A 14,176-nucleotide genomic window follows, 5' to 3' on the forward strand; every position below is an offset into this window, starting at 1 on the left:
TTAAGCCATCAAAATTTCCATGCTGAGTTTTTGTTTTCTAAAATTTCCTGGATTTTAACTTTTATTGAGGCTTTGGGAAGGCTGGGGGGATTATATTTTTTTTCTTAGGCTTTATTTTTTGCAGTGGGAAATGCTTCGGTTTAAATTCTATGTATGTATTTCCATATTCAGAGTTCCTTCTATCCATTTTGTGTATGCATTTAGCACATTCTTTTGATTGCTAGTCCAGTTGTTATATTTGGAAAGTGTTCTCTCCCACAGTAAATGGGGTAGGGAGAAAACAAAACTGGGCCCACCTTGCCAAGGAGTAGTTATATTACATTGTAGGTATTACAGGTTCATTTATTTAATGTCTGGTTCATACTTGGCTGTACTTTATGGCTCTTCACTAAACCTGAATTTTGGCACTGCAAAGCAGTCTAAGGTAAACTTAACTTTCCTTTGCTGAAATGAGTGTCTGGGACACCACTTCTTCTGTGATTTATAAATGGGATCTGAAACATTTTAGGTTTGAGTTCCTGAAGAATTAAGAGTAGCAACTGAATAAATGATGGTTGGCCAGGGGTATGGCCACTCTGTGGTGAGGTGTGTGGTAAGAGCAAGTTCTTGCAGCAGTGAGCTTCAGTTCACTTATGTTTAACAAATTAATAAAAGACAAGGAGCAAAATCACATTTACTAAGAAGGCTGTGGCAGAACTACACTTTGTATTCCCTATCCTAATGAGCTAATTCAGTTTCAGATAAGGGGGAGCTTTTGTAGGAATACCTGAGCAAAATGAGGGAAGCATTTAGGAGGGAAAAGAATAGCTCTGTGCACAGTAGCAAAATTATAAAAAGTTCTGAAAGAGATAAGTGTTCTATCTAGCTGATGTGCTCACATTTCAGTATGAATTTATGCTTAAGTAACACTAAATAGCCACATGAGACACCACTGCAGTCAGATATTGCGGTCTCCGAAGTGTGATTTCCCCTCCCGCCGCCCTGTTTGGTTAATATAGGTCATCAGGCGATAAAACCAAGTTTTTCCTCTGAGTGCCTAGCTAACTGTAACCTTCTTCCATAACAGAGTTGCTAATCTTTCTCCTTTTATTCAAGTGTGAGTGACAGTTCAAAAAGTTGTGAAATAATTATTCAAAGATGCAAGTATGGTTAGGAATCTTCAAAATATGGTTCAAGCCTATTTAGAAAAATAGATGTTTTAACATGTATTTGTGGACCATCGTTTTGGAAAAGCAGTACCAAAAAATACATTTTTCCACGTGATTTCAGAGCACCGGTGTAAGAGAGTCCTTTTGGGTTTAGAAGTGAACCTGACAGCGTTTTTCCAGGATTGCATCATATGTTTCACTCACACTTTCACATCCTGCATTAAACCGCATGCATGCACATCAACAAGACAAGATTGTAAAAGGAGTGTAACTGGGGAATTGTTTTCATGATATTTGATAGGAGTAATTGCGGCCAATGCTGTTTCAAAGCAACTGCGGTTATACTATACTATGTCAACAAAAGTCACTTTTGCCATATGGAAACCTAATTACTTCAGAATGATCTGTTAGAAAGCACTTTTGAGATAGTCAGGCCATTTATACAAATCAGTAAAAAAATATTTGTGCATGAAACCTTTCTTAAATGAGAGCTTTCATGTGTTATAGGTTGAACATTACAGTGATAGTTTTGGAAATATTAAAAAGTAGACTTCTATTTAAAAGGTGGTAGGGAAATTTATTAGGTGATAAGAAAATATGAGTATTTCCCTGTGATTTCTGTGATAAACCTGATCGTGCCATTGTTGAATGGAAAGGAGGTTTTTTGCAGTTCTCTTCAGCAGGACCCTAATATTGTGGAAAATGGGATGAAATACAGAATGCTACAGTTCAGTGAGATCATGTGATGCCAGGGATATTTATCTGTATGGTATTTGTTCCATAAAATGACTTAAAGCTGCCTTCCCCCCCCGCCCACCGCCAATAATGTAGGTTTTTTCCCTTCTGTAGTCTGGGACGTGCCTTGCTTTTACATTTGGGGGTTTGTCGCTTCTGAGTTGTTTAGGACACCCATTAATCAGACATTTTTTCTGTCACTATGAAACTAGAGAATATCACAAGTTTGATTAGTTAAGTTTGATGGTTCTGTACCTAGACTCTTACTGTTTGCTATCAGTAGCTTTGCTACCAAAATGTACTTCTAAAAGACACTGTAATTTTTATCATTGTAAAAGAAATGTTGCAAGCTTCAGGAATGTCTAAGCTTCACAGTGAAGCTAGGTTGATTGATGCATTTCAAGGTCTGTCTTAGTTGTCAGGGTGTAGCAGTGTAATTTATGGATAGTCTGTTACATATGTAAGTTTTAGATGGTTTATTTGCTGACTCTAACTGCATGGCTTTTTGACACATAAACCATCTGTTCTGAATTGCTTTTCTTGAAAGCACTTCTATATTCGGTCATTACGATCTACTTAAATCAGAAGACATAAAATACTTAGAACCAGATTTATTCATGTCTTGTTAGTACTGGGAAGCAGCAGTGACCCAGGGGAAAACTAGACTTTTCGGCATTCCTGCCAGGCATCACAGTGACTTCCCAATAGCCCCTTAAAAGAAAGGCCGGGCAGGTTCTGCTGGCTATCTCCTCGCCTTAGCTGCTTTGGTACTGCTGAGGGCATCTGTGCCAAAAAGCCGCTCCTGATCTCCAGGATCAGTGCTGCAGACTTGCTCGTGCCCTGCGGGTGCGGGGCTGAGTAGAGCAGATTGGTTGTGCCCACACTGGGCCCGTCTCCTCTGATGGCCGGATGGCAGCCGCCAACCATGTAGGACAATATTTATGGGGTTTTTTTGTGCTTTTCCTAGTTCAAATTTCCTGAAATAATATGGGAGTTTTATCACAGACTTCCAGGACAGTGTTTAATACCCTTAGCACGACATGAAAGAATATAGGCTGCTTATCAGGGGATATGGCTGGACAAAGTATTTGAAGGCACAGAATTGTCTGGGCTGGAGTTGGAGATCTGAGTGGAAGGAAACAACCTTGGTATGATGTCACCCGTAATGCCCTTCCAAGCTGCTCCTGAGGTTATAAACAGATTTTGTCTTGGTGAAGACTCACTAGTTTTGTGCAAAGAGGAGAGCCCGAGAGACTAGTAACATATAGGCACTGTGGAAAATCCAGAGATGAGAACTGAAGAGTGAACTGGGAGGTGACATGATTTGATGCTGCAGGTCTGCTTTCAGACAAAAGGTAACTAGTTATATTCCTTTCCGTGCTCTCTAAAGTGGTTTATGCACAAGTCTGCAAGTGCCAGGAATACTGGAGCTGGCTTCTTGTCGTCTTGTTCCTGTCACAGTGCTGCTAATGCATTGTGAGTTTTTCCAGGATTTATGCTCTAAATTGGATGTAATAATTCAAAAATTCCAAAGACTATAGTTTTCTTGGATATAATTTGTTTGGTCTCCTGATGTTGACCTGTTAACTCAGTGGGTTCAGCATCCATTAGATTAAGATACAGTGCTGTGACATGGCACCTCTTTGAATCTACTGACAGGACAGAGCTGAATGTAAGCTAGCTACGCATTTCTGAAGGGATTGATTCCACTGAAACACTAAAAACCACAGAATAGTTACTGTCAGGATCTGCAGGAACAAAAATACCTTAATAGTCGTGACCAGCCTAACCTGGGACTCCAACCTGCACTCTCTGCCCATGGCCCAGGAGCTCCCTTTGACCTCAGCCCCACTTCTTGCCTGAGCCTTTTTGTGACAAACCATCTCCAGCTTTGCTTCCTGCTGGCTGGGCTTCATGGCTGGAGCCTCAGCTTCTGCTGCAGCCTTGCGTCCAGCCTTGTCTTCTGCTGTTTCTGATTTGTCTTCCTGGACAGGCACTAGACCTGACTTGTCACCCCATCTTGTCACAGGACAGTTGGCTAAAGCTGTTATGTCCCCAGCACTGCCTCACTCGGGTGCTGTGGGACTGCACCGTTGCCAGTCAGGGCTGGAGCTGCCTGTGCAGGGGTCACCCTTGGCTCCTGGCTTATCTTCCCTCATGGACCAGCCCAACTCTTGCTCCCTGCCTGTTTCCCATCTTGCTTCATGCTGCTGTAAGGCAGTCGAACACACTGCTTGTTCTTCTTCTGCCCTGGAGGAAGTAAGGTCAGATTAGACATTCGCTGCAGAAATTATTTTGAAAAAGGAACTTCTTAAAGTTTTTTGCGACATTTTGTGTAAGATTTTAATAGACAGTCATGAAACAAAGGGCTTGTTTTGACAGCTTTTCTCCAAATGAAGACTAGACTTTTTGACCTTCCTCCAGCAGGCTGCCAGAGAATTTGGTGTGACTCCTCTTAACAGAAGCGGGTGCTCTTTTAGGACTATCAGACTTGTCCAATTAAAATCTCCTGAGAAAGGATGTTGAGGGGGGCAGTGATGGGCACATGCTGCATTACTTCTTCCTAAAGGCTGTAAGTCACAAGGGGAAATGCAATGTGTGAGGCAGTCTGTAGAGTATAATTAGAATTTGCCTCAGGTTACAGATACTCATTGTTTCTTTGAAGAAATTACTGTGATCTGAAAAGGGTGCTAGTCTAGAAATGTGTCTAGTGCTAATAGCTTTTTAGCTTTTTTTTTTTTTAAAAAAAAAGCCCTACTCTATGAGGAACAGGGCTTTTTCTTTTCCCTCTTTCCATCCCCTTTCCTGAATAGTCGTGTATCCTTCCCTAATTTCTTCCTCCTTCCCCTCCCAAATTCCAGGATGGTCCAGAAGGTAATGTGGTGTCTATGACACAAGGTTTACTTGGATTTTTCTTTAAAACGTCATGTAAAACTGATCAGTGTTTTCTAGAAATACAATATAGAAAAGTATTAATATCTCCTTTTGAATATTTTGAAACATAAGCATCAATTTTTCAAAACAAGGAAGTACATGTAAAAACCCGTGCAATTAGAATAAGAAACAAGGGGCAATGAGAGCTAGATGGTGATCTAAGGAGTAGGTCTAAACATTTATAAGGTATGTGTATACATGTAAAGCAATTTATAAGCTCCCATTGACATACTGATAGAGTAAGCAGAATGGTGCTTATCCCTGTAGCCATTCTATTTGCCGTTTAATTGGTTTATCAGGTATACAGAAGTGAGTAGTTCTGTGCATGCAGATGTATTCTGCAATTATATTGCTACTATCATATGTCCAATATAAAATCATACATAAACTTCCTAAACTGTCTTTAAACACTGACACTAGCGTGCTACCAGCAGCTGTTGTAAGGGGAAGCCTGCTCCTGTGTTTCTTTTTTTTTTTTTTTTTTTTTTTCCCCTCTCCACATTTCCAAGAATTATTTTGGACTGTTAAAAATGGAATTTTGGACATAGATCTAGGAACTAGTAGAGACACCATTTTCAGTTTTCTACCTCTTAGCTCGCTTGCCATTAACACTGACTCCAGAACAGAAGCAAGTATTTCATAAATCAGCATAATAGAAAATCAGCACATTCAAATCAGCACGGGGTGTGAATTCCTCCATGGTTTAGACATTTCTAAAGTTACGTAGTAACAATGTTTTATTCTTCATTTTGCAATGGATAATGGCTATTGTTCATTTGAGGAAAACAAACCTTAAATGAGAACTAAAGTGTTCTTTGTAGGTGTCTCAGTAAATGTACCAATACAAGCAAAAACCTTGCTGTGGCAATTACTGTTTGGATCAGATGTTGATATGCCCTATCAGTAGCATCTCCTCTGATGTTGACATCGTGTAAATGGCACTACTCGGGTACAACGAGAGCCTGGCTCTGTGTTAGACCTTGTTCTTACAGCTACTAGGTCACATTCTGTGTTGTGGATAGGGGGCTTATGAGTGTTGTTGAATGGGAGACAGTGGCATTTCTGAAGTGTTTACAGCCTTTAGTCCTCAAGATCTATCACTTTACACTATGATTCCCTCTTAATGTAGATCTGAAACTAATTCGCCCTTAATTTTGGGGAAGCTCAGCTCCTAGTTTAAACTCTGTCTTTATAAAATTTTATTTATTTATTTATTTTTAATTCAGTGAACTGGACCAAACACTAAATCCCAAAACTGCAGTTGCTAACATTCCTTAGAACTTGCTGATATTGATTCTGCTCTGAACTTCACATCATGTAGCCTGTTGTGGTGGTTTTGAAAAGTCTTTGTGGTTGACAACTTCATGCTGTTAAATTCACTTCGTTCTTCTTTGCTTGGACTTCTCTAATGGACAAGGAAATATGTTGGTGGCAGTCAGCCACCTGTGCAAACCTGCATATTGGTTTCATAGTACTGAAGTATTATGCTAGCATGTATCATTTATCTAAATAGACACCTTCTGTTTTTCAGACCTTACCAGTACGGAAGATTCCATGCAAAGCCAATGCTCCTTCAGGGTCTTTTTTTGCACGGGACAACACAGCAAATTTCTTATCCTGGTGCAGAGATGTAGGGGTGGATGATACCTGCCTGTTTGAGTCAGAAGGTTTGGGTATGTATTTGTTTATATAGTAGCTGGTAAATTTAAATAACTTTTCTTTTATGTTTTGCCTTGAAAGACAGAATGGCTCTCTTAACAGATCCTGACTCCAAATCTGGCCTGTGTGAATTCTGCCCTTTATTTGAAGCATGAACAAATAAAGTATGCATCACTTAATTCATAAATGAGACAAAAATATTGCTATGATTTCTTGCATGCAGATGATTTTTCACCCTACACACACTTTTTTGATCATGGAATGCTGTTAGTTCAATCTTTAAGATGGTGCTTTTCTGTTTCAGGAGGGTAGGATACAAGTCCATGCTCAGTTTGGCTGCAGACATTTAGCTATTTGTGCAGATTCAATGGGTAGGAGGCAAGAAAATGTGAAATTTTTCTGTGTCCTATACTGGCCTTTTTTCCAGGCTGATTCCCTTGTGTAGCTCTGGACAAAAAAGTCTCCAACAGTAGTGCTTCAGGGTGTTCCACCAAAAGAACTGTACTGCTTAAGAAATCGTTGTTCTAATAGTACATATTCATTATTTTAACACATCCTTTTTCAAAGCAAAAATTCTTTATCTTACCTCGAGAGTTTGTGTCAGCCAAATACGAAATGAAGAGAATCAAATGGGTTTTTGTTATCTGAGCTCAGATAAAAGTGTAAAGCAGTTGTGATGATAGACAGTTCAGCTTCTGTGGAAGACAGATGAACACACTGTACTGAATCAAGAGGCTTCTTTGTTCTGTTGTTCAAAAGGTCTTTGGCTGCCCAGTTGAAGTTCTTATCTGTGTTGCAACTGATCTATTCCTCTGCTTTTAGAGTCTTGCTCTTCTAGCACAACTATTTCTGAAGCAATTTTTTAAAAATTGTCTATTCTTTTATCCTGTGAGGTTTTTTTAAACTAAATTATTTTACATCTTTGGGAGAAAATGCTCAACACAGGAATTCGTATCACAAAGGTGAGAGACGGTAAGGAGGATATATGTATTGTCTCTGTTTTGTTAATTAAATCCTCAAAATGAAACTTTTAGTGCACATGGTAAATCATGTGCAAGATAAACAATAATTGTATTTCTGAAGGTTTGAAATGATGGAGAATTTGGACATTGCCTAGGACAAAGAAACTGGCAAACACAAGAAGGAGGAGGCACAGACCTCCAGTATCTGTGGTTAAATCCAACACTTAAATGAATTTAGTCTTTGTACTGCCACGGTAAACCCAGCAGTTTACCATTGTTCCAACAATAGGTTACCTATGTAATTGAGAGCATGCATTCTTTCTCGTGCATTGTTAAGAAGCCAGATCTTGTTTAGAGACGGAATTGGCATAGCTGAGATACTGACATTCCATGGAGAAGTTAATTTTTACACATACAGTGGTTTGCCTGCCGCAGTTGTAACACTGAGTGCAAATGCACCTGGAAAAATGATGTTCAAGATGACTTCCTCTCTCAGAAGTGAAGTGAAATATGCCCGAATACCCAGTGCACAAACCAGATACGGCTGTGTTAGAGTTGTTTGATTAGTGACTGATTTTCTTCACTGATTGAAAACTAGGTCCTGTTGTTGTCCTTCTTTGAGTGTTACTGTTCATACAATGCACATGTTGAAAAGACTTAATGGTGCTTGAAACAGGGTTAGGACTTCATAATATTTTGCCCTGTTTTTCTGAACTTGGGAGTGGGATAGTGACTGTGCCATTTCTAAAAGAGACAAAAATAGAAGCTACTATTCTCTCTCCCTCAGCTTGAGCTAGAACTCTTAAAAGTTTGATTTCATTTGAAGTTTTTCTAATGCATTAGAAATAACAATGAATCATAGCAGCTGCCAATCTAAAGCTTTTATGTTCCCTTGTCTCCCCCAAATCACTTCTCCACTGCATAGGAAATAAAAATTCAGCAAAGGTAAGTAATATCAAAGGTTCTGTTCAAAGTGGTGAGAAACATGTGAGAGTGACATCTAAGTGTTCCCACTGCCTCATGGAAGTCTGTTGTATTTTTATGATAAATAATTGTGTTGAAATGATGGTTACAGAGGTAAATGGGGTTTGTGTTTACTGGTGGTTTTTTTCCTCATGGCTAATAAACTGTATTGTTGTGTAAATTGCTAGTGATAAAGCAACTATCTTCTCTCTGTACTGAGGAACCTTACTGTGTTAATGTTCTTAACTGATTTGATTTTTATCCTTCTTTTTTACTGTATTCTGACTGCCTTATTGTATGTAAATACTGTATTATTATAGATACACATGGTAATATTTTCTTCATGCCGTTGTATCACACAAAACATTCCTGAGACTTTTTTTCTGCTAAATTTATATTCTAACATTATAAGAGTAATTTTTAAGATTGATTGCTCTGAAACATTTGAATGATGGATTTGACAGTACTGATTGGGAAAAAAAAGAAAGTCCCAAGTCTATTCAGAGATCAGCAAACAAGTACGTACTAGCTAAGAAATTATTGATTGCTGTAATTTCTCATTTCTTAAAAATATGTTCTCATCCTGATGGGTTCTTTGAAATCGTGCAAGTGTAACTGCACACAAATGCATCCAACACTCCCACTTTTTTAGCACTCAGATTGAAGCCATGTGAAGGTGCTCCTCACTGGCACGGAACTGTGGCAAACAGGCACTGCAGCAGATGGATGCAGCCCATGCCTGAGGAGATTCCAGGCAAGGTGTTAATGGGAATCTTGAGTGTTCCTAGAGGCTTAGTTCTGCAAAGTGTTAACATTCTAGGGCTGATCCGGACTGGCAGGTGAGTGCACCTGCTTATGTCACTTTGTGTCCTTGCCCGTGACTTGGACTGATTGAGTAATTTATTTATTTACTTAAAGTTAGGCACGGGTTCAAATGCTTTATTGGATTTGGGCTATTCAACTGGGCTAAACAAGGAAACAGGATCAAAGTCTTTCAAATAAATAGAACGGAAAAGAAGTGGTGTTTGTTATGCTGGTAGATATGCCTTCTAATCAGTAGAGTTACTTTAAAGATCCTTGAAAGAGATCAGTACAGAGCTCCGAAGTTTGAAAGCCATGCACTTGTATATGATATGTAACATGATATATTTCATCTTGCTGAATGTTATGATACTCTAACATAGTTTAAAATACACACAACCTGGAAATACAGTTTCCTGTAAAGATTTATTATACAGCCAGAGCTGACTGGTAGCTATTTTTATATATTTTTCACTTTTAAATTATCTTAATGCAGAGACATGGCAGGAAAGTCTCAGAGAAAATGCCTTTGCAAAGAAAAGGTGGATGATGTACCTCTTGTATGAGCTGCAGAAAAGACATTAGCATCTGTAACAAATAAAGCAACACGGAATGTAGGGGTAATCCCGAACACAGCAAAATAGAAGGGAAACTCAGCATGCTCCCTGCACTCATTGAACAATTTAGGCTGGTTTTTGTAATTGTTATTTTATAGTTAGTGTATTTAAAGAATAAGGAATTATCTTTGTTGATATAAAAACCTGTGATCTGAAGTCTGAGCTTCCATCATGTGGGCAAATTTTGAGTTACACTGTCTCTAGATGTGTCAGAGGTCAAAATCTGTCCCATATCTAGGACTCAGAACATGATGCACTAACTCTTTGCAGTCTAAGTAATACTGTCTGTAACTCCTTTGTTGCCATGATATGTATATTTTGTAAGTTCCCCTTCATAGGTTTTAGGGCAACAGATCCACACAGATGTGGTAACTCAATTTATGGAAGCATTCTAGATGGAGATATTTGTAATTATGGTGCTCAAGGCCAAAAACCCTTGAAGAAAGCTCTTCTTGGCCAAATAGTAAGAATGGTAAGATTTTCTATGATTGCTTTAGTTAAGTGAACATAAAGCATAAGTTATGAACTCTTTGTCGGTAACGTAGTGTTGTTGAATGATTATAGGATTTGGAACCAATGAATATTCTGCATCTCTCCTATGATAAAGAGTCTACCCAGCAAGAAAAGGGTTTGCCACCAAGTGTGCCAGCATGCTAATGTCTCATTTGTTTTGGGAGTTGTTGGATGATATTGTTGTATTAGTGTTTTGTGCTTGTATATTCTGTAAATGTGCGTGTGTACATGCATTAGGTGACACGGACTTCTTTTGATGCAACTTATTGATTTGAATTTAATGGACAGGTTCCCTGAACAAAAGCATTGACTGTTTTAGTTGAAATAATAGGCTTAAGCACAAACACCTCTGATCTCTATTCTAATGTTGTTAAGTTTAAAAAAAAAAACACTCAAATGTTGATTGTGTAAGAATATTTTATGCACAGAGACAAATGATTTTTTTAATTAATACTCCAGTTTATCTAATTTCATATTACAAGACCAAAGTATTTTGACCATTTTTTTCAAAGGCACACATTTACAGCTTGTAACAACATGTTAAATTTTATATGTAGTTGCATCAGAATAAGGCTTTGACCTGTCTTTCACAATGTTTTACTAAACAACTCATAATATTGTTGAATATGTCTCATTTTGAGGACTATAGAAGCATCCTGGACACTGTGTTATTACCATTGGATTAGCATCTTAAATTAATGAATTAGAGTAAACTATTGGTTCTTTAATGATCTCTATATTCATTCTACATTAACTCTTTGCTATCCATAGATCTACTGTGCTTGAGACCTTAATTGTTTGAGACTTCCATAAGTGATAGTGCTGAAATGGGGCAGGGGGAACACAACTCCTCGATTTAAGTATGTCATAGTATGACTCTGTGATGCAGAAGCAAGGATATGTTCGGGATAAGTTGAACAAAGTGTTGTTGAAGTAATATGTTATAAAAAAAAAAGACTACTGTAGGATTAGAAGGAGTATGAAAGGAGAAAGTAAAAGACAATAGGAAGAAGGATCAAACGATCAACCTTTTTAAAAATTTTCCCCTAAACACGTGTGAATTCTGATGGCAACTGGAAACCTATGATAATAAATACTAAGCCCCTTCAGAAAACCTCTTCCCTTCTAGTGAGCTAAAAGGTGATTTAGAAGCAGAAATCATCTTCGCTTTTTTGATTCAGTCATGCCTGAGATCTTTGGGGGGAAAAAAAAAAGTTTAGAAGAAAAACTGACTCCACTAAAAATGGTTTATAGAAATGTTAGGAGCCAAGGCTTGAAACTTGGCAGGGAGCTGCAAGAAGTTTGTTCCTGTATTGTGGTTGGGCATTCTGCTAACTTAAAAAACAAACAAACCAAAAATCCTCATGTGTGTTATGGTGAGCACTGTTGGTTTAAACGTGCGCAGCAAACACATGGTCTCCACATGCAGGTTCTGTCTCCTCACAGTCCCAGGGTGTGATCAGCACCGAAAGCGGAGGCTGTTCCTCCTTTGCTCTCTCTGCTTCTCCTGGTAGCATCCAGGCACTGGGGAAGGGAGCAGTGGAGGATGCAGAAACGTGGTGAATAGTAGGTAGGAAAGAAAGCACAAGGAAGGAGAACAAGGGGTGAGTGGTCAGGAGAGGAGGACCTGTAAAAGAAGAAAGGAGCAGCAACAAGATGGAATCAGTGTGGAGAAAGAAGTTCTAGCCAGAGAGTAGAGTGATAAAAGCTTGCTAGGACCTGAAAAGGAATTACTGTTAAAAAAGTGTGGCTGGAAGTAGCTTGAAAAGATGCAGGCAATGAGGACAGGATATAAGAAGGATTTGAAATGAATGAGATAGGGAAAGCGAAAGGGTCTGTAAATGTCAGGACGCCTAAAATAAGCTGGACTTCTGTGCACTATTTCTGAATCTTCACATTGCTTTCTTGTCAAGCAAGTATCAGTGAGATTCTCTGGCAAGGCAGATATTTCAGTTCATCTTATGCAGTAGATCTATGTAACACGTGTGTCTTCTGCATTTATGAATTGCTACTTGCTTATAGTCACCTACTTGGTCAATTAACCTTGCTAATGTTTTATTGGGAAGGACTGGACAGTAATTCTCCAGGAATATTGTTTTCTTCTCTATATGAAAGCTCGAAAAATTATAGGAAATGGCATACAAATGGTGTATTAATGTGAAGTATATTAAAGTGAAGTACTTGAGCTATAATTAAGGCTGGCTGTACCACACTAATTAAACTATTTAACTGTTATGATATGACTATCAAATTTTCATGTGCTGTTTTTTCCCTAAAAGAGCTGTGTTCTCTTTAGCATGGACCTTACTCTGACAACATCTTGGTATGGTGTGGTTCATGAAGTGAGAGAAACTCTTATTGGTACGTTATTTTCTCCTTACATGCCTCATTTGTTGCAAAAATCTGAAGATGTTTGGAGAATGATGCAAGATGCTGAAGGATAGTATTTTGATGTTGCTACTGAATGGCATCGGAAGAAGCGACTATGGCTCTATCACATAGTTCCCACGTGCAGCTGGAGGACCCGTATCAGACTTTTTAATGGAATCACTAGTTGTGTTGGCTTTAATTTCATACAAAATGTAGGGTTAGAAAACTCAACAGTACCCTGGAGATCAGGCAGTAAGTATTTTAGAATAGTACTTAGATAAATGTGCTTTTTTTGTATCTAATACCTATACCTTAATTCCATGTGTAAGATGGGGATAATAGTACTACTTCATAGAAGTGTTAGAGGGATCTTCACTTTTGCTTTTTCTTTGAATTCTTCACAGCATACAAGAGCACTGTTGTGGAAATGAATTGTTGACTGCAGACTTTACAGGATGTGCAGCGAATTGTGTATGTGGCTGTAGATAGAATGAAGATGGTTTCTCAAAATATTTTTTCAGCTTCCAGTGCTTACCGTGTCTAACCACATATAAATTGTTACAGCTACAGAAAATGTGTTGCTCTGCAAAGGTCTGTTTGCCGTATAGGATATCTGGGATTAAGTAACTGGTCAGGTTAAAAAGTTGAAGTGGGACCTATTACTGAAATGCAACTAATAATGTAGATTATAGTAAGTAATTCAGAAAATGGTAGATGTAGTTCCCACAGGTACAACGGCGTACCCATGGGTACAGGTGCTACATGGCAACCTGAGCTTGTAACTGGTCACTTTGGAACCAATTGCCTGTTCTCCATATTATATTACCATATATATATATATATATATATATGTACAATTACATGTTTAAAAAACTGTGTACATGCATGTAGTGTAGCTAGCTGTGAAGTGCAGTACAGTCAGGATTCAGATGTGAATTTTCAGTACAGTATAGTAAGAATTTAAATGTGAATTATGAAGATTTCTACAGATTTTCTTTTTTAGTGGTGTACTTATTTTAAATAATGAAATAAGTAATTTTGGTGCTGTGTAATGCCTCTGAAGTAATTTTTGACATCTCTTCGATCAGATGTCTTGAAGTGCTTTGAAAGTATCTATTAACTCAACTTCTTACACTTCCTTTCTTAGTTTTACTTATAGAAGTGGTTCTGTGTTGTTGAGATGGAAAAAAGGGTAAAGGTAGCTTTTTTTCAGAAAGCTTGGGAGGCAGCCTTTTGAAAACGATGGCAAATATTGAGTTCTTTCAGTTATTGTGGAATAGTACCAGACAAAAAGTATCTCAAAATAAGTACTCAGAAATCAAGGCACTCGAAAGTGCTATTTGTTCCAAAAGGCAACGGTCCTATTTGCTCATTCAAGGTTTCACTGAACATTTGGGACCAAGATAGGTGTGGAAATGCAGTTTTGTGTCTCTCTGCCTTTTTCTTTAACTCCTGACCAGCCTCTTGCAAGGTG

General features: G+C 38.3%; 1 protein-coding gene across 1 annotated transcript in view; it reads left to right on the plus strand.

Annotated features, from left to right (window-relative positions):
• Nucleotides 1–14,176, plus strand: part of GAS2 (growth arrest specific 2) — an 82,855-nt gene that overhangs the window by 21,254 nt on the left and 47,425 nt on the right. Inside the window, exon 3 of the mRNA XM_086472323.1 lies at nt 6,349–6,490. Within this exon, the coding sequence (XP_086328449.1) occupies nt 6,349–6,490 (142 nt within the window). The remainder of the gene's footprint in view (nt 1–6,348; nt 6,491–14,176) is intronic.

Source organism: Leptosomus discolor, chromosome 12 (genome assembly GCF_034619465.1).
Source record: "Leptosomus discolor isolate bLepDis1 chromosome 12, bLepDis1.hap2, whole genome shotgun sequence".
NCBI lineage: Eukaryota > Metazoa > Chordata > Aves > Leptosomiformes > Leptosomidae > Leptosomus > Leptosomus discolor.